General features: G+C 41.8%; 1 protein-coding gene across 1 annotated transcript in view; it reads right to left on the bottom strand.

The window, feature by feature from the left end:
- The window catches only part of LOC126484799 (chondroitin proteoglycan 2-like), a 70,950-nt gene that overhangs the window by 37,652 nt on the left and 13,319 nt on the right, over window positions 1-19,979 (bottom strand). Inside the window, exons 2-3 of the mRNA XM_050108396.1 lie at window positions 13,658-13,737; window positions 11,263-12,282 (exon numbers count right to left, since the gene is read on the bottom strand). Of these exons, the coding sequence (XP_049964353.1) occupies window positions 11,263-12,282; window positions 13,658-13,737 (1,100 nt within the window). The remainder of the gene's footprint in view (window positions 1-11,262; window positions 12,283-13,657; window positions 13,738-19,979) is intronic.

Raw genomic sequence — 19,979 nt, forward strand, 5'->3', positions numbered from 1 at the left:
CATAGTTTACTAATCCACATATTCCACAAAGCGTATGGCAACTTCACACTATATCCTCCTTGAAACTATTGTTTTTGTAACATACATGAAGCATCGCCATGTTTTCTAAATGCTGACTATGTGTGTTGCCGTAAAAAATTGAATGGTGTATGTTCAAACCATGTCCAGTGGCGTTTAATAGCGCTCACATAGAAACTGAGCAAAAATATGTTAACTCTAAAATGCTTCGACAGATGACAAAACAGTTGAAAGTGCCATTTGCACTCCTGCAATTGGCGCAGTCACAGGTAGTGTCTAATTTGTCTACCATTTGATTAATGAATTAGAATGTAACATATTGTGTTTTCTTTCACTATTTTGGCCTTTTTACCGTGTAAGGGAGCGAGCGCCGAGGCGACTGGGGTCCGACTTCTATGTAACACAGACTGGCCGCTGTTGCTTCAAAGATGTCAAACAGTAAGAGCTCCACTACGCAGCGGACACGCTGTTTTTCTTTTCGACAATAACTTATTGATACCTGTTTTCCTGTACTGAGAAGGTTATCATAAGAGACGGGAATGCTACACATTATAAATCGTTAATAAATGTCGCAATATGAATTAAAAACATCCAAAATAGGCAACAGAGGAGAAACCTTACTTTATGCCTATTTATTTACTAGACTGCACTATTCGTACAATCAGTCAGCACATATCTATTAAAACCGGGTTTTGATAAGTTATCAAAGTAACTTTAAGGTTTAAAACAAAATTCTAATTGTATTTCACAGGAAAATGAAAATGATTCTTGAAAATCTATACATTACAATGAAATATTCGCTTATCGACTGCACATGACTAGTAAATGCTATTGTAAATTTCCTAGAATCAAGTTGAGTCTCCTGTCAGATAATCCAATTTTCCTCTGAAAACGTGACCTCTTAACATCTACACTAGTAACTGGGGCTAATTTCAAACACTTAAGAATTGTTGCGTCCAATTACATTGCAACAGAATTGTCACCTTGTGGTATTTTGTAAATATTTATAAGTTTGTCACATTCGAGATATTTCGAAAGCACTAGTTCAAACTTTTCGTTAAGTAATATACCTCATTTCCCTGGCACGCTCTCCAATCTTTGCACTGTGTCATTCACAGTTTTCACAACTTCATCAAAGGCTGTCTTGTTTCTTGCATCTACATCTACATGGATACTCTGCAAATCACATTTAAATGCCTGGCACAGGGTTCATCGAACCACCTTCATAATTCTCTGTTATTCCAATCTCGTCAAGCGCGCGGAAAGAACTCTGATTTTCCTTATTTTATCTTGGTGACCGTTTCTCCCTACGTAGGTTGGCGTCAACAAAATATTTTCGAATTCGGAGGAGAAACTTGACGATTGGAATTTCGTGAGAAGATTCTTCCGCATCGGAAAACGCCTTTGTTTTAATAATGTCCATCCCAAATTTTGCACAATGTAAGTGATACTCTCTTCCCTATTTCGCGATTTATACAAAACGTGCTGCCCTTCTTTGAACTTTTTTGATGTACTCCTTCATCCCTATCTGACGAGAATCCCATACCACGCAGCAGTATTCTAAAAGAGGACAGACTAGCTTAGGGTAGGCAGTCTCCTTCGTAGATCTGCTACATTTTCTAAGTGTCTTGCCAATAAAACACAGTCTTTGGTTGCCCTTCTCACAACATTTTCTTTGTGTTCCTCCCGGTTAAAGTTGTTCGTAATTGTAATTCCTAAGTATTGAATATAAGGCCTTTAGATGGATAGTGTAACCGAAGTTTAACTGATTCTTTTTAGTACTCATGTGGATGACGTCACGTTATTTAGGGTCAATTGCCAATTTTCGCACAATACAGATACTTTTTCTAAATCGTTTTGCGATTTCTTTTGATATTCTGGTGACTTTAATAGTCGGTAAACGTCATCTGCAAACAACCTAAGACGGCTGCTCAGATTGTCTCTAAAATCGTTTATATAGATAAGGAAGAGCAAAAGGCCTGTAATACAACCTTGGGGAACGCCACAAATCACTTCTGTTTTACTAGGTGACTTTCCGCTAATTACTACGAACTGTGACCTCTCTCACAGGAAATCACAAATCCAGTCACATAACTGAGGCCACATTCCATAAGCACGCAATTTCAGTAGAAGCCGCTCGTGTGGAACTATGTCAAAAGCCTTCAGGAAGTCCATAAATACGGAATAAACTTGAAATCCCTTGTCGATAACACTCAACACTTCATGTGAGTATAGAGCTAGTTGTGTTTGACTATGTGTCAACAGACCGTTTTCTTCGAGGTAATTCTAAATGTCGGAACACAGTATATGTTCCAAAATTCTGCTGCACATCGATGATAGTGATATGTTCATGTAGTTTGTCGGATTACTCTTACAGCCTTTCTTGAATGTTGGTGTGACTGTGCTACTCTCCATTCTCTGGGTGTGGATCTTTCGTCGAGCGAACGGTTGTATTTGATTGTTAAGTATGGAGCTATTGCATCAGCATACTCTGAAAGGAGCCTAATTGGTATACAGTTTGGACCAGAAGACTTACTTTTATTAAGTGATTTAAATTGCTTCTCTACTCCGAGGATATCTACTTCTATGCTACCCATGTTGACAGCTGTTCTCGATTCGAATTCTGGAATATTTACTTCGTCTTCTTTTGTGAAGCCACCTCGGAAGGCTGCGATTAGTAATTCTGCTTTGGCAGTACTCTCTGTGATAGTACCTCCAATGGTATCGCACAGAGAAGGTGTTGAATGTGTCCTGCCGCTATCACACTTCAAATACAACCAGAATCTCTTTGGATTTCCTGACAGGTTTCGACACAAAATTTCGTTGTGGATACTATCATAAGCTTCTCGCATTGAGGTCCGTGCTCAATTTCAAGCTTCTGTAAAAGATCCCAATTTACCCTTTTGTGTCCGTTTAAATTAGGCATGTTTGTCCGCTGTTTCTGCGTGTTCTGACCCGTTTTGTGTACCAAGGAGGATCAGTTTCGTCGTTTCATTAATTTATTTGGTATAAATCTCTTAGTTTCTGCTGATACTATTTCTTTGAATTCAAGCCACATCTAACTTATATTGTTAAACTGGAAGGAGTGGAGATAGTCTCTCAGGAAGGCGTCAAGTGAATTTTTATCTGTTTTTTGAACAGGTATACTGGGTGGTCCATTGATCGTACCTGGCCAAATACAGTCCTGGAAATTGAAATAAGAACACCGTAAATTCATTGTCCCAGGAAGGTGAAACTTTATTGACACATTCCTGGGGTCAGATACATCACATGATCACACTGACAGAACCACAGGCACATAGACACAGGCAACAGAGCATGCACAATGTCGGCACTAGTACAGTGTATATCCACCTTTTGCACCAATGCAGGCTGCTATTCTCCCATGGAGACGATCGTAGAGATGCTGGATGTAGCCCTGTGGGACGGCTTGCCATGCCATTTCCACCTGGCGCCTCAGTTGGACCAGCGTTCGTTCTGGACGTGCAGACCGCGTGAGACGACGCTTCATCCAGTCCCAAACATGTTCAATGGGGGACAGATCCGGAGTTCTTGCTGGCCAGGGTAGTTGACTTACACCTTCTAGAGCACGTTGGGTGGCACGGGATACATGCGGACGTGCATTGTCCTGTTGGAACAGCAAGTTCCCTTGCCGGTCTAGGAATGGTAGAACGATGGGTTCGATGACGGTTTGGATGTACCGTGCACTATTCAGTGTCCCCTCGACGATCACCAGTGGTGTACGGCCAGTGTGGGAGATCGCTCCCCACACCATGATGCCGGGTGTTGGCCCTGTGTGCCTCGGTCGTATGCAGTCCTGATTGTGGCGCTCACCTGCACGGCGCCAAACACGCATACGACCATCATTGGCACCAAGGCAGAAGCGACTCTCATCGCTGAAGACGACACGTCTCCATTCGTCCCTCCATTCACGCCTGTCGCGACACCACTGGAGGCGGGCTGCACGATGTTGGGGCGTGAGCGGAAGACGGCCTAACGGTGTGCGGGACCGTAGCCCAGCTTCATGGAGACGGTTGCGAATGGTCCTCGCCGATACCCCAGGAGCAACAGTGTCCCTAATTTGCTGGGAAGTGGCGGTGCGGTCCCCTACGGCACTGCGTAGGATCCTACGGTCTTGGCGTGCATCCGTGCGTCGCTGCGGTCCGGTCCCAGGTCGACGCGCACGTGCACCTTCCGCCGACCACTGGCGACAACATCGATGTACTGTGGAGACCTCACGCCCCACGTGTTGAGCAATTCGGCGGTACGTCCACCCGGCCTCCCGCATGCCCACTATACGCCCTCGCTCAAAGTCCGTCAACTGCACATACGGTTCACGTCCACGCTGTCGCGGCATGCTACCAGTGTTAAAGACTGCGATAGAGCTCCGTATGCCACGGCAAACTGGCTGACACTGACGGCGGCGGTGCACAAATGCTGCGCAGCTAGCGCCATTCGACGGCCAACACCGCGGTTCCCGGTGTGTCCGCTGTGCCGTGCGTGTGATCATTGCTTGTACAGCCCTCTCGCAGTGTCCGTTGCAAGTATGGTGGGTCTGACACACCGGTGTCAATGTGTTCTTTTTTCCATTTCCAGGAGTGTATCTCACGAAATAAGCGTCAAACGAAAAAACTACAAAGAACGAAACTTGTCTGACTTGAAGGGGGAAACCAGATGGCGCTATTGTTGGCCCGATAGATGGCGCTGCCACAGGTCGAACGGATATTAACTACGTTTTTTAAATAAGAACCCCCATTTTTTATTACATGTTAGTGTAGTACGTAAAAAAATATGAATGTTTTAGTTGGACCACATTTTTATCTTTGTGATAGATGGCGCTGTAAGAGTCACAAACATGTTGCTCAAAAGTTTAGATGAACAGTTGGTAACAGGAAGGTTTTTTAAATTAAACTACAGAACGTAGGTACGTTTGAAAATTTTATTTCGGTTGTCCCAATGTGCTACATGTACCTTTGTGAACTTACAATTTCTGAGAACGCATGCTGTTACAGCGTGATTACGTGTAAATACCACACTAGTGCAATAAATGCTCAAAATGTCCGCCAATCTCAATGCTTTTGGTAATACGTGTAACGACATTCCTCTCAACAGCGAGTAGTTCGTCTTCCGTAATGTTCGCACATGCATTGGCAATGCGCTGACGCATGTTGTCAGGCGTTGTCGGTGGATCACGATAGCAAATATCCTTCAACTTTCCCTACAGAAAGAATTCCGGGGACGTCAGATCCGGTGTACGTGCGGGCCGTGGTATGGTGCTTCGACGACCAATCCACCTGTCATGAAATATGCTATTCAATACCGCTTCAACCGCACGTGAGCTATGTGCCGGACACCCATCACGTTGGAAGTACATCGCCATTCTGTCATGCAGTGAAACATCTTGTAGTAACATCGGTAGAACATTACGTACGAAATCAGCATACACTGCACCGTTTAGACTGCCATCGATAAAATGGGGGCCAATTATTCTTCCTCCGATAATGCCGCACCATACATTAACCCGCCGAGGTCGCTGATGTTCCACTTGTCGCAGCCAACGTGGATTTTTCGTTGCCCAATAGTGCATATTATGCCGATTTACGTTACCGCTGTTGGTGAATGACGCTTCGTCGCTAAACAGAACGCTTGCAAAAAATCTGTCATCATCCCGTAATTTCTCTTGCGCCCAGTGGCAGAACCCTACTGGACGTTCAAAGTCGTTGCCATGCAATTCTTGGTGCATGGAAATATGGTACCGGTGCAATCGATGTTGATGTAGCATTCTCAACATCGACGTTTTTGAGATTCTCGATTCTCCCCCAATTTGTCTGCTACTGATGTGCGAATTAGCCGCGACGGCAGCTGAAACACCTACTTGGGCATCATCATTTGTTGCAGGTCGTGGTTGACTTTTCACATGTGGCTGAACACTTCCTGATTCATTAAATAACATAACTATCCGGCCAACGCTCCGGACACTTGGATGATGTCGTCCAAGATACCGAGCAGCTTACAGAGCACTTGCCCGTTGGGCATTTTGATCGCAATAGCCATACATAGACACGATATCGACCTTTTTCGCAATTCTTAAACGGTCCATTTTAACACGCATAATTTATCACGGAGCAAATACCGTCGGCACTGGCGGAGTGTTACGTGATACCACGTACTTATACGTTTGTGACTATTACAGCGCCATCTATCACAAAGCGAAAAAAGTGGTCCAACTAAAACATTCATATTTCTTTACGTACTACACAATATTTAATAAAAAAGGGGGTTTCTATTTTAAAAAAACGCAGCTGATATCTGCTTGACCTATGGCAGCACCATCTAGCGGGTCAACCATATCGCCATCTGGTTTCCCCCTTCAAGCTAGACGAGTTTCGTTCTTTGTAGTTTTTCCGTTTGATGCTCATTTCGTGAGATATTTGGCCTGGTCACTATCAATGGACCACCCTGTATATTTCGTTTATTTCTGGAGTATTTGGGGGTTACAATATTCAGTCTCGCTACGACAACCCTATGTTCGCTAGTCCCTGTATCCTTTTTGATGCTCGTTATTAACTCAGAATTATTTGTTGCTAGGAGTTCAAGCGTGTTTACACAACTAGCACGTCACGTCTGACAGGAAACCGAACTCGGCCGCAATGAATGTTAATTCCCTTCCTATTTCTGAAGATTTGGCAAGTTCCTTTGCCGCTACAATAGAAGATGAGACTTTCTCTTGAGTGATGACTACCATGGTTACACTCAGAAAATTTGAAGCGAATTTAACTGCTGCAGAAACATGTGTCCTCCATACTGTTATGATTGTTTGAGTGCAATGCCCTTACAAGTCCAAATCGTTCATGGGGCTTTTACGAATGTCTTAATACGGGAAAACAGTTTATTGATATCCAAAGCAAGCTTCGTATAACTTCCGAGACCTTGTGGAGACGATGCGTCATGCAGGTCGCTTGTAATATGTATGGATATAACAGTTAAACGTTAACGCAGGCTTTTTCATGTATGGTGCGGCGTCTCAGGTGAAAATATAAGCATTGTCCCCTTTAATATACTCAGGCCACAGTAACTGAAATGAATCGGTCATTAATGGACGATAACCGAATTGATAACTTTCTTCAGACACCCATTTGCAGCCGGCCGGAGTGGCCGAGCGGTTCTAGGCGCTACAGTCTGAAACCGCACGACCGCTACGGTCACAGGTTCGAATCCTGCCTCGGGCATGGATGTATATGATGTCCTTAGGTTAGTTAGGTTTAAGTAGTTCTAAGTTCTAGGGGACTGATGACCTCAGCAGTTAAGTCCCATCGTGCTCAGAGCCATTTGAACCATTTTGAACTCATTTGCAAGCAGGAATGCTCTTATTGTTCCATATTCTGAAGGGTTTAACTGTGCCACAGTAACATTGGTGATAAATTGACCCATATGATCACTTGACACATATACTTAAATCCAGTTGTTTCTATTTTTTAATTCGTCTGTAATGTGTTGTTGTTGTGTTCTTCAGTCCAGAGAATGGTTTGATGCAGCTGTCCATGCTACTCCATACTGTGCAAGCTTCTTCACCTCCAAGTAACCACTGCACCCTTCCTTCGTCTGAATCTGCATAGTGTATTCATCTCTTGATGTCCCTCTACGATTTTTACTCTCCCCGCTTCCCTCCAACTTTAAATTGGTGATCTCTTGATGCCTCATAACGTGTCCTAATAACCTATTCCTTCTTCTAGTCAAGGTGTGCCACAAATTCCTCTTCTACCCAATTCCATTCAGTGCCTCCTCATTAGTTACGTGATCTTCAGCATTCTTCTGTAGCACTACATTTCGAAAGCTTCTATTCTCTTCTTGTCTAAACTGTTTATCGTCCATGTTTCACATCTATACATGGCTACACTCCATACAAATACTTTCAGAAACGAATTCCTGACATTTAAATCTATACTGGATGTTAACAAATTTCTCTTCTTCAGAAACCCTTTCCTTGCCATTGCCAGTCTACATTTTGTATCCTCTCTACTTCCACGATCATCAGTAAATTTACTCCCCAAATAGCAAAACTCCTGTACTGCTTTCAGTGTCTCATTTCCTAATCTAATTCCCTCAGCATCACCCGACTTAATTCGACTATACTCCATTATTCTGGTTTTGCTTTTGTTGATGTTCATCTTATATCATACTTTCAAGACACTATCCATTCCGTTCAACTGCTCTTCCAAGTCCTTTGCTGTCTCAGATATAATTACAATGTCATCAGCGAACCTCAAAGTTTTTATTTCTTCCCCATGGATTTTAATACCTACTCCGAATTTTTCCTTTTGTTTCCTTCACTGCTTGCTCAACATACAGATAGAATAAGATCGGGGATACGCTACAGCCCTGTCCTACTCCCTTCCCAACCACTGCTTCCCTTTCATGCCACTCGATTCTTATAACTGCCATCTGCTTTCTGTACAAATTGTAAATAGCCTTTCGCTCCCTGTATTTTACCGCTGCCACCTTCAGAATTTGAAAGAGAGTATTCCGGTCAACATTGTCAAAAGCTTTCTCTAAGTCTACAAATGCTAGAAACGTAGGTTTGCCCTTCCTTAATCTAGCTTCTAAGATGAGTCGTAGGGTCAGTGTTGGTTCACGTGTTCCAACATTTCTACGGAATCCAAACTGATCTTCCCCTAGGTCGGCTTCTACTAGTTTTTCCATTCTTCTGTAAAGAATTCGCGTTGGTATTTTGCAGCTGTGTCTTATTAAACTGATAGTTGGGTAATTTTCACATCTGTCAACACCTGCTTTCTTTCGGATTGGAATTATTATATTCTTCTTGAAGTATGAGGGTATTTCGCCTGTTTCATACAGCTTGCTCACCAGATGGTAGAGTTTTGTCAGGACTGGCTCTCCCAAGGCCGTCAGTAATTCCAATGGAATGTTGTCTACTCCGGGGGCCTTGTTTCGGCTCAGGTCTTTCAGTGCTCTGTCGAACTCTTCACTCAGTATCGTATTTCCCATTTCATCTTCATCTACATCCTCTTTCATTTCCATAATATTGTCCTCAAGTAAATCGCCCTTGTATAGACCTTCTATGTACTCCTTCCACCTTATTGCTTTCCCTTCTTTGCTTGGAACTGGATTTCCCTCTGAGCTCTTGATGTTCATGCAAGTGGTTCTCTTATCTCCAAAGGTCTCTTTAATTTTCCTGTAGGCGGTATCTATCTTACCCCTAGTGAGATAAGCCTCTACGTCCTTACATTTGTCCTCTAGCCATCCCTGCTTAGCCATTTTGCACTTCCTGTCGATCTCATTTCTGAGACGTTTGTATTCCTTTTTGCCTGCTTAATTTACTGCATTTTTACATTTTCTACTTTCATCAATTAAATTCAATATATCTTCTGTTACCTACTTGATCCTCTGCTGCCAACACTACTTCATCCCTCAAAGCTACCCATTCTTCTTCTGCTGTATTTCTTTCCCCAATTCCTGTCAATTGTTCCCTTATGCTCTCCCTCAAACTCTGAAAAACCTCTGGTTCTTTCAGTTTATTCAGGTCCCATCTCCTTAAATTCCGACCTTTTTGCAGTTTCTTCAGTATTAATCTACAGGTCATAACCAATAGATTGTGGTCAGAGTCCACATCTGCCCCTGGAAATGTCTTACAATTTAAAACCTGGTTCCTAAATCTCTGTCTTACCATTAGATAATCTATCTGAAACCTGTCAGAATCTCCAGGATTCTTCCATGTATACTGCCTTCTTTTATGATTCTTGAACCAAGTATTAGCTATGATTAAGTTGTGCTCTGTACAAAATTCTAGCAGGCGGCTTCCTCTTTCATTTCTTAGCCCCAATCCATATTCACCTACTATGTTTCCTTCTCTCCCTTTTCCTACTGACGAATTCCAGTCACCCATGACTATTAAATTTTCGTCACCCTTCACTATCTGAATAATTTCTTTTATTTCATCGTACATTTCTTCAATTTCTTCGTCATCTGCGGAGCTAGTTGGCATATAAACTTGTACTACTGTCTTAGGCATGGGCTTCGTATCTGTCTTGGCCACAATAATGCGTTCACTATGCTGTTTGTAGTAGCTTACCCGCATTCCTATTTTCCTATTCATTATTAAATCTACTCCTTCATTACCCCTATTTGATTTTGTTTTTATAATCCTGTAGTCACCTGACCAAAAGCCTTGTTCCTTCTGCCACCGAACTTCACTAATTCCCACTCTATCTAACTTCAACCTATCCATTTCCCTTTTTAAATTTTCTAACCTACCTGCCCGATTAAGGGGTCTGACATTCCACGCTCCGATCCGTAGAACGCCAGTTTTCTTTCTCCTGATAACGACATCCTCTTGAGTAGTCCACGCCCGGAGATCCGAATGGTGGACTATTTTATCTCCGGAATATTTTACCCAAGAGGACGCCATCATCATTTAACCATACAGTAAAGCTGCATGCCTTCGGGAAAATTTACGGCTGTAGTTTCCCCTTGCTTTCAGCCGTTCGCAGTACCAGCACACCAAGGTCGTTTTGGTTACAAGGCCAGATCAGTCAATCATCCGGACAGTTGCCCTTGCAACTACTGAAAAGGCTGCTGCCTACATTTATAAGAATGATATTTCCGGGCGTAAAAGACTATGTTTTTCAGCAACTATTCTGATGAATACTTCCCTAAAAAAAATCTATCAATAAGGAAAATAATGCAGAAAAAAGGACATTGGAATTTATAAAACGAAACTGAATTTATTGACAGTGTAGAATAAACAGAAATATAGGTGACGTAAATTATGAGTTAAAAAAAACTTAAATCATTTTAGACCATAATTTTCGTTGTAGTTAGAGTTCCTAGACTGAATGTTCCAATACGTCAGACAGATGACATATATTCCTACGAGTGCTACTCTAAATGGCTAGACTAAACTTACAATAGTTATGTCAGCATTTGTGCCACTGAACCAAAAATAAATCAGAAAGTTACGTGGTGCACATTTTATTCTGAAATATAAAATCCAACAGTCTTTCTGTGCATAAAATTATAATAACTTGATAAATAAATATTATTCTTTACCAACACTGCGTGACATCACACAAGAAATACTTCGGATTAAGGATGGATAGCACAGATATAACATCCATTCTTAAATATTTATGTAAACACTACTTCATTAATGCAGATCTAGCTATCTTCTAAATGTAGTCCTCGATAAACTTAGACAGAACAACCAGCATGTCCAGCGTAATCACACACCCTCAGCTCGGCGTTGTACTGCAGGCCCGCTGGACACGGTATCAACCAAGCAACACCGTTCTCGTCGCACTTGTAGAAGCTGTTACAGTCACTGGGGTTAGGCAGCTGGGTGACGTCATCTGGATTCCAAGGTGGACAGGTGGGAGCATCTTTGGCTGGTTGCTGTGGGCTTTCACCGTTTCCAGAGTCAGCATTTCCATTGTTCTGATCACTGTCAGAGGATTCGCCGCCAGATGGGTTACTTGGAGCAGCTGATGACAAACAACCAGCGTTCTGAGGGTAATCACAGACTCTCAGTTTAGCGTTGTACTCAAGTCCAGGTGGGCACGGTATGAGCCAAGCCACACCATTCTCGTCGCACTTGTAGAAGGAGCTGCAGTCACTGGGATTTGGAAGCTGAGTGACGTCCTCCGGATTCCATGCTGGACAAGTAGGAACATCCCCAGTTGGTGGTTGTGGTTTTGCGTCACTGCCTCCCTCTGAATCACCGTCATCCTGCTCTCCCTCGGAAGGGGTATCATCAGATGGGTTGCTTGGCGATGACGAAGTCGAGCAACCAGCATTTTCTGGGTAGTCACACACCCTTAGCTCTGCATTGTACTCTAGGCCGGCTGGGCATGGAATAAGCCAGGCAACGCCGTTCTCGTCACACTTGAAGAAGCTGCTGCAGTCCTTTGGATTGGGAAGCTGGGTGACATCTTCCGGATTCCATGATGGGCACGTGGGTAGGTCGTCGGAAGGTGGCGGAGGTGCAATTCCACCATCGCCCGAACCTCCACCTATTTCATTGCCATCACCTGATCCATCACCATTTCCGTTGTTGTCTTCAGCAGGATCAGACGAGGATGAGGAGCAGCCAGCTCGGTCTGGGAAGTCGCACACTCTCAGCTTTGGATTGAACTCGAGGTTTGCTGGGCACGGGATGACCGTCGCGACACCTGACGGCTCGCACTGCAGGAAACTTCTGCAGCTGTTTGGATTCGGAAATGGACCGGATGCTCCCTGACATGTTGCACTCATCTGGAAGAAATTTAATGGTTATCTGCGCGCTCTGCTCCTAATTCATATGCTCTAATTTACAGTACATGCATCTCAATCGATCGTGAAGATGATTTATCTGATTATTGAACGCCATTGAATATTGATAAAAAATTCTTGAAATATTAAGATCAGTTTTAATCATGTTTTAGTTTTCAGTTGCAGTTTCACATCTCCCATACAGTAGAACTAGTTTCTATCGGTAGAGGCGGGTAATTTCCTGAACAACCGATGGTGTCCCTATTGGTACTACAATGATTTTTATGTCCAGTTCCGATGCAGACATTGTTGCTGACACAATTTCAGAAACCTGAAGATGAGACAGATCGTACTGGATAGTACTGAATAAAAATGAAGAAATTGTATAACTGAGACTGAAAAGTAAAGGATTTATTTGGAAAGTTTAATATCACTACAGTTTCTGTCGTGACGAAAATTCCGGATATAGTGAACTTTAATATACTTAGCATTCTCCGATTTGTAGCATCTGATTATTTGAGAGTTTGACCTAGGGAAATCTGAATGTGAGAAATGAACTAATTTCAATTTACGAGACGATCAAGCTTTATTTTTATGATAAAGTAAAGATAGCTGTGGGTGGTGAAGTCAATACCAAATGTCATACCTCCAGTACTTTAAAGGAGCCTACATTAGCCCATCGGTTATTAGATTCCAATGTACTGTCTTTCCCCAAAAAGATGTGGATAGGCCGTATAACACAGTATTCTCTTAGTGTGTGTTATCTGATGGCTGATATAAAATTGTAAAGAAGTCTATATTCTCGAAATGACGCATTTACTTTTCCTGAACGTAGGTATCATGCCTTGCAAGAAGCATGTGTCAGAGAAAATATATCGTTCACAGAGAAAGAACGATATGCCCCAGTTTCGAAGGCGAATAACATATTAACACTTCATTATCGATAACACAAGTCCATATGTAATTCACTTTCTAGTGTGACACTTTGCCACTTCACGCATGTAACCGACCACTAGGGTTACTATGATTATGAATCTTATTTCAGTATCTAACAACAATTAAAAAACCCGTGAGGTGTCTGTTATGAAAACGTTAACCAGTCAAAGGGCTACATTTTTCCACATTGTTGCCCTAATTAGTGGCTATATGTATCAAAAGAATTTTCGAATGGGTTAGGAATTAATTTCGTAAGACGTTTTCTTTTATTATTTGTGTTGTGTGCATAGAAATTTGAGAGGAACTGAGTGAATGTCAAGCCTTAATAAGAGATGCTTCACTTGGTTACTAGATGAAACGGGTATCTAATCAGGTATTAGACAAGCAGTCATAGCGTGACGGAATACGCTATACACTCTGGTTACTGGTAGTGAACACTTACCACAATCGCTTTGCGGATGGAAGCTGCACTGCTGCAACCGATCAACGTCACCAGCACAGCTTTCACAAGAAGTGTCTGTCCTGAAAGAGAAACAAATTTCTTATCTCTTGCAATAGTACTGATACAACAAGTATACTTAGGATTTTAAACAAAAAGGCATTAGAGACGTTACGGGACTCGATTTTTCCTTATTGCAATGCTCTAGCCCTAACTGCTCACTCCTGAATATAAACTGCACATCTGCTTTATCATTACGCAGAAATAATGATATATAATTCAACGCCTCTTCATATTTTTCATTCAGTCTTATTGAATGGGATCCACTCCGATCTCGACTGTCAAACTATATTCCGTAATCACTTCATAGAAAGATCAGCGGTTGACATCACTCACCATAAGTTAATTACTATGTACGAGTATTAAGAAGTGTATCTCTGAGAGTGAACAGACGGTGTTGTTAGTCTAGTGGCAGCCTTTGTCAGCTGTAGGTCAAAACCTCAAAGGTCCATGACACAAAGTCTAGTCCTTCTTGTCCTCATGATGTCAGGTTTAATCTCAGCTTTGATGTCCACTATATACAATAAATGTCACATGTGTTTCAGATAGGTAATATTCTAGAATATACAGCATTCCATTAATTGATCAATTGTTCTTGATCTATTTAAATCATCGGAATAGTATTAATTACACAAGTACACATTTCGTTTGTATCTAGTGTGTCAAGCGGGGTTAAAATCTCTCATCTTGTATAACGGGATATATAAGACAATATTGTACGCGAGAAGTAAAGTTGATTTTCAGATAAAGGATACGTTCCTATGACTGTACATCACAAAATTCAATGCAACACATTTTAGGATAGAGATTCAATGGAGAAGGAACTCCGCAATGTCTAATGTAATGAAAATATCCTGGCATTACTATTAGATACAGGAACCTGAAGGAAACACTAAGTCACTTTGGCCTGATGAAGCTTTGAATTTTGTTTCTCCCAAGTGGAAGTGCAGTGTCAGTGACTGTGACACATACAATTTTCTATATGAAATGTAATTCGTAACAGGGACGTGTTTTCTACAATAGAAATTCTAGTAAAGCGAATGTATAGACATATCGGCAATATGAGGTGAGAAACTTACGCGTCATGTTGCTCTGCAGATGCTTTTCCCAAAACTTGCCTTCATCTTACATTCCAACGACTTATATACATGTCACATGTCACTTGTGACGCATCCTAACGTCAATCACAACAGTACGAGCGTCAGCAGCACTGATATCAAACAAATGTACTATTGTTGCATGACAGAATATCTCTTATCATGTCTTACCTGACGCAAGTAATCCCTGTTTGACGACATGCTAACACGTGTAACTTGACAGTAACCTGTTCAGAGCACTTAAGCGCTTGATATGGCGCACGAGGATGTTTGAGCAAGATATTAATGACATCTCTTCATTCAGTAAATGGGAAATACTTGCAATAGGTCACCAATGAATTTTGCTGCTCAGTGGGAGATACTTGGCGGAGAAATGGTTGTGTTATAGTCTCGGAATACTTGGCGGACTGTTATGGTCTCAGATGCTGAGAGGGGTTCATTAAGACTTGTAGTAACATATCTGTCTACAGTACTGAAATACCTAGAACAAATTTACAAGTTCAAAAGCGTTAAAATTAGTAAGATATTAGTAATAGGAAAGCGTGAGTTCTTCTACGTGCTACATGACAATTGAAAATTACAAAGAATACGTCTGTATACCTGGCAAACCGTAAAATATGTTTTCATGTGTACTTATGAAGTCAATATCTCTCGCTTAAAGTAAAGTTTAAAATGATGTCACATTTATTTTTGTTTGCGTGCGATTCAGCTATTTTGTCTTTTACGAAAGGCACAAAGCTTTGGGAGTCCGACACTTTTAATTTATTTTGTCAACCAGTTTTCAGCTTACGGGGCCATCAGCTGTCTTTAACTGTAGGCAGTTAACGAAATATCTTGGTACACCAATCTCATAATAATAAAACAAAATCACAAGATTCTGCATGTTTATATTTAATTTATTTCGTTAATTATAAACATGGTCAACCTTGTGGTTTTCTTTTATTATTATGAAGTAGTTGTACCAAGAACCGATATAAAAGTCAGTTAACATGAATGATAGAATAGAGTCAAAATATATCATTTAAATACCCCCACAAATTGAAATTCTGAAGGTTTGTGCCAGCTCGGAATTTGAATCCGGATTTACTGCTTCTTATTCGCAGCAACAACTTGACTTATAGCAAACAATGAATACCGGTGGCTTAGAGTCGTTTTTCTGCACCGCAGATACTTTGTTTTATGTGTGTGTATGCGTGTGTGTGTGTGTGTGTGTGTGTGTGTGTGTGTTTGTGTGTGTGTGTGTGTGTGTGTGTGTGAGTGTGTGTGTGTGTGCGTGTGTCGTAGGTCACAAAAATTGAATTTGTATGATAATTCATAGCATAACGTGCTATTCACAGAATAACCCTACATCAGTTCCCACAATGATTGAAGTCACCCATTTATTAGTTAGCGATAGTGATAGAATTTACAATCGGATCATCTCTGTGGAAAGGTAACAGTGCGGTTGAGTCGTCCTAGAATATGGATGCTTAATTTTAGAAGTTTGTTGTGTGATTTTCATCTTCATTGGGTATCGAACGAGAATAATAAGAATGAGAAAGGGCAGTCCCTGTGATCATCATTCTAGATACAATTCGTTTCGACATATTTCTCATGGACTTTAATACTCATCCCCCTTAAGCTGCTACAGTGAATTTCCAGCAGTTACCGTTTTACATCTAATGAAATGTTCAGGAAAATCCTCGTAACAGAAATCTACGGAGCACGCGTGATTTGAGCAGACGAAGAACGTTGCTGCTGTTCAGCTCTCACCAAGAACAGTTCTTCCGCACAGTTCTTTCACAGGAGTAGAACCACCAAAACTGGTATGAGTCACTGCAGCCAGAATGTATATACCACCAACGATTTTTTGAAATATCTATTTTCGTTTTCATGTCTTTTCTAAATACTATTCTACCAGCGATATCTCGAAATTGAATATTACGTTGTTCTATTAGCCCATAATACTTTGTTCAGGCTATCTCCTCTCATGTCTTTACATTTAAAACTAATTTAAGTTTAACATCGTTCTACGTATTGAGGCTTAGATTAGGTAGAAGTAGTCATCGAAAGTACGCTGGCCGCTACCTACAAAAAAACTCTCATGAGACTAAATACTTTAATGAATTACCCTTTATTCTATCTACTTCATTTAAACTAGAACGATGTATTTGGAAATAACAAATTATACGTGTTTGCTTCAAATACTAAGTTTCAAATTTATAATATGTGCTCATTTGGAACAGAACTAATGACGTCCTATCTTTATAAGAAGAAGCGGTACATATGATAACGCCCGTGACTTTGGACACATTCGACCATTGTAGTTTATTTCTCCCCACAATCTTCTTCGACCTTGGAACAAAGTATGGTAACTTACAAATTCGTCTAATAACTCTTGAGAATGTGCACGATGCCTTATTCACTTTTCCCTGGCCTTACGCCGGATCTAGACAGTGTTGGGAAATTAATCTGCATTTATCATTGTTTGTGATTGAGGGCACCCTACCCCCATCCCTTCCTCTGCCGATCGCAATCTGTGTACCCCGTTCATATGCGTCTTTTGTTATAAAATTTGGAAATGTGAGATTGCTTTCAAAATGTTCCGAGTCACCTAGTCGAATGTGGAAACTCTCAAGAAAACGATATCCAGGCTGGCAGGTATATTGCCATTAGACATCCGCCACGCGGATTCGCTCCGAGGCCAGCGCTCATCCCTGAATCATGGATGCGGCGTACCGTCTCCGCGTGGCCATCAAGGGGGGAAGGCAAAGCGCTAATACATTTTTCGGTATTATTTAGTGTTCGTCTATCTTCAAATCACTCTCCAAGCTGTCGAGAAGCCCGGAACTTTTTTCGCGATTTTCTGCGCTCTGTTTCGACAGTCGCTAATGCGCCAATTTCCCAAAGAACCTGCGACAAATGCAGCCGGGAATTGCCACTACGGAGCGTTACGGCCGCAAATCATAATGAGGAGCACTTGACGTTCCGTGAACTGTAGCAGTTCAGCTTAGAGCGTGCAGCAACCACAGCGGGCAGAATGTCTGGCGTGCTGCACGATGACGATTACTACAATCACTAACCGTGTGAGGACGGCTGATGTGTCGTAAAGCTTCTAAAAAAGGGCAGTCCAGCAATGGTGATTCAAAAAAATTCAATTTTTTGGCGAAGAGTTTGAAATCCTGTTAGAAATACTTACCACAGTCGCTGTAAGCGATTGAAAGAAATGATAACGCAAAAAAATGTCTAGAACTGTTGACAACAGAAATGCAAAGTTATTTGGGTGGAATTGATCGACGGTGTCATAACATGGCTAATTTAGATGCTTTGGAATAGAGGAAACAAGCAGAGGATAAGTTTGTGAGAATATTGATATGAAAACCAAATAAACTTTCGGAGACGCGTATGTTATGCATTTTCTGGCACTGTGATTTTTCTCTTATGCATTAAGGCGGAAAAGGTGAAAAAAAAAAGATGTGGAAGTGCAATAAGAAATAAAGTACTCCCTAATACGCTGCTGAACCTGTCCTGTCCCCCAGACAGCAATGCTCTACACCATCTCTTATTACAATTCGGGTGTCTATGACTTCCCAGTTAGTTGACTTACACAGTCACATATCGCATGATCGGATTCGAGTCTTGATTCACTTCACAAGGATGTCCGTGTAACATTTATCCCTTATGCGGATCCATGTGTTTTATTTCTTACGTAATTAATTATGCCAATGAGCGATTTTTAAGTCTTCTTAACGTATTTTTAAGTCTTCTTGCCCTACGCACAACCACCACTCTCGTTTGACCACCGCAAAGCCCCATGAGAGGTCACACACCCTTGCTTGATCCTCCAGTCCATTGGCTGTAGCTGTGAGGACGCAGAAAGTGTGTCACAGACAGCAGCTAGCTGCACACGGGACACACTCAACTGACTTTCATTCATTAGACTGATCTGATGCAGCCCTCATCGAATTCCTCTCCCGTGCCTACCTCTTCATCTCAGAGTAGCACTTGCAACCCAAGTCCACAATTATTTCCTGGGTGTATTCCAATCACCATCTCCCGCTGCAGGTTTTGCCCATTACAGGTCCCGCAAGTATCATGGTAGTGACTCCCTGATGACTTAACACGTGTCTTATCATCTTATCCCTTCTTTTGTCAGTGTTTTCCACATGCTCCTTTCCTCTTCGTTTCTGCACAGAACCTTGTCATTCCCTATCAGTTCACCTAATTTTCTAAATTCGTCTGTAGCACCACATCTCGAACGCTCTTTTTCTCTTCGGTTCCGTTTTTTCCACAGTACATGTATCACTACCATAGAATGCTGTGCTCCAAACGTACATTCCCACAAATTTCTTCCTCGTATTAAGGCCTATGCTTGATACTAGTAGACTTCTTTTGGCCAGGAATGCACTTTCTGCCTTTGCTAGTCTACTTTCGATGACCTCCTTCCTCTGTCTGTCATTGGTTAATTTACTGCCTAGGTAGCAGAATTCCTTCATCTACTTCGTGTCCGCCCCGGTAGCTGAGTGGTCAGCGTGACAGACTGTTAATCCTAAGGGCCCGGGTTCGATTCCCGGCTGGGTCGGAAATTTTCTCCGCTCAGGGACTGGGTGTTGTGATGTCCTAATCATCATCATTTCATCCCCATCGACGCGCAGGTCGCCGAAGTGGCGTCAAATCGAAAGACCTGCACCAGGCGAACGGTCTACCCGACGGGAGGCCCTAGCCACACGACATTTCCATTATCAACTTCGTTACCTGAAGTTAAGTTTCGCGCTGTTCTCATTTCTGCTACTTCTCATTACGTTCGTCTTTCTTCGATTTACTCTCGATCCATATTCTGTACTCATTATACTGTTCTTCGAGAGATCATGCAATTCTTCTTTACTTTCAGTCAGGACTGCAATGTGATCAGCGAATCGTAGCACTGGTATCCTTTCACCATGAATTTTAATTCCACTTCTGAACCAACTGCAACCAAGTCACTAATTTCGGTCACTTCAGGTAACTTCAATAAAATATTCATATTTATTTATGTAAGTCCAACTGAGGTTGATAACCTTACAACAAATAAGTACCAATACGAGTTGGTTCTCACAACTATGCCTTCGTATTTTGCAGTTCATATTTGCAAAAACATTTTTATATACGTTGTTTAAGTAGTCAAGTACGAGTGTCGATTGTCATGACTT

Source organism: Schistocerca serialis, chromosome 6 (genome assembly GCF_023864345.2).
Source record: "Schistocerca serialis cubense isolate TAMUIC-IGC-003099 chromosome 6, iqSchSeri2.2, whole genome shotgun sequence".
Classification (NCBI taxonomy): domain Eukaryota; kingdom Metazoa; phylum Arthropoda; class Insecta; order Orthoptera; family Acrididae; genus Schistocerca; species Schistocerca serialis.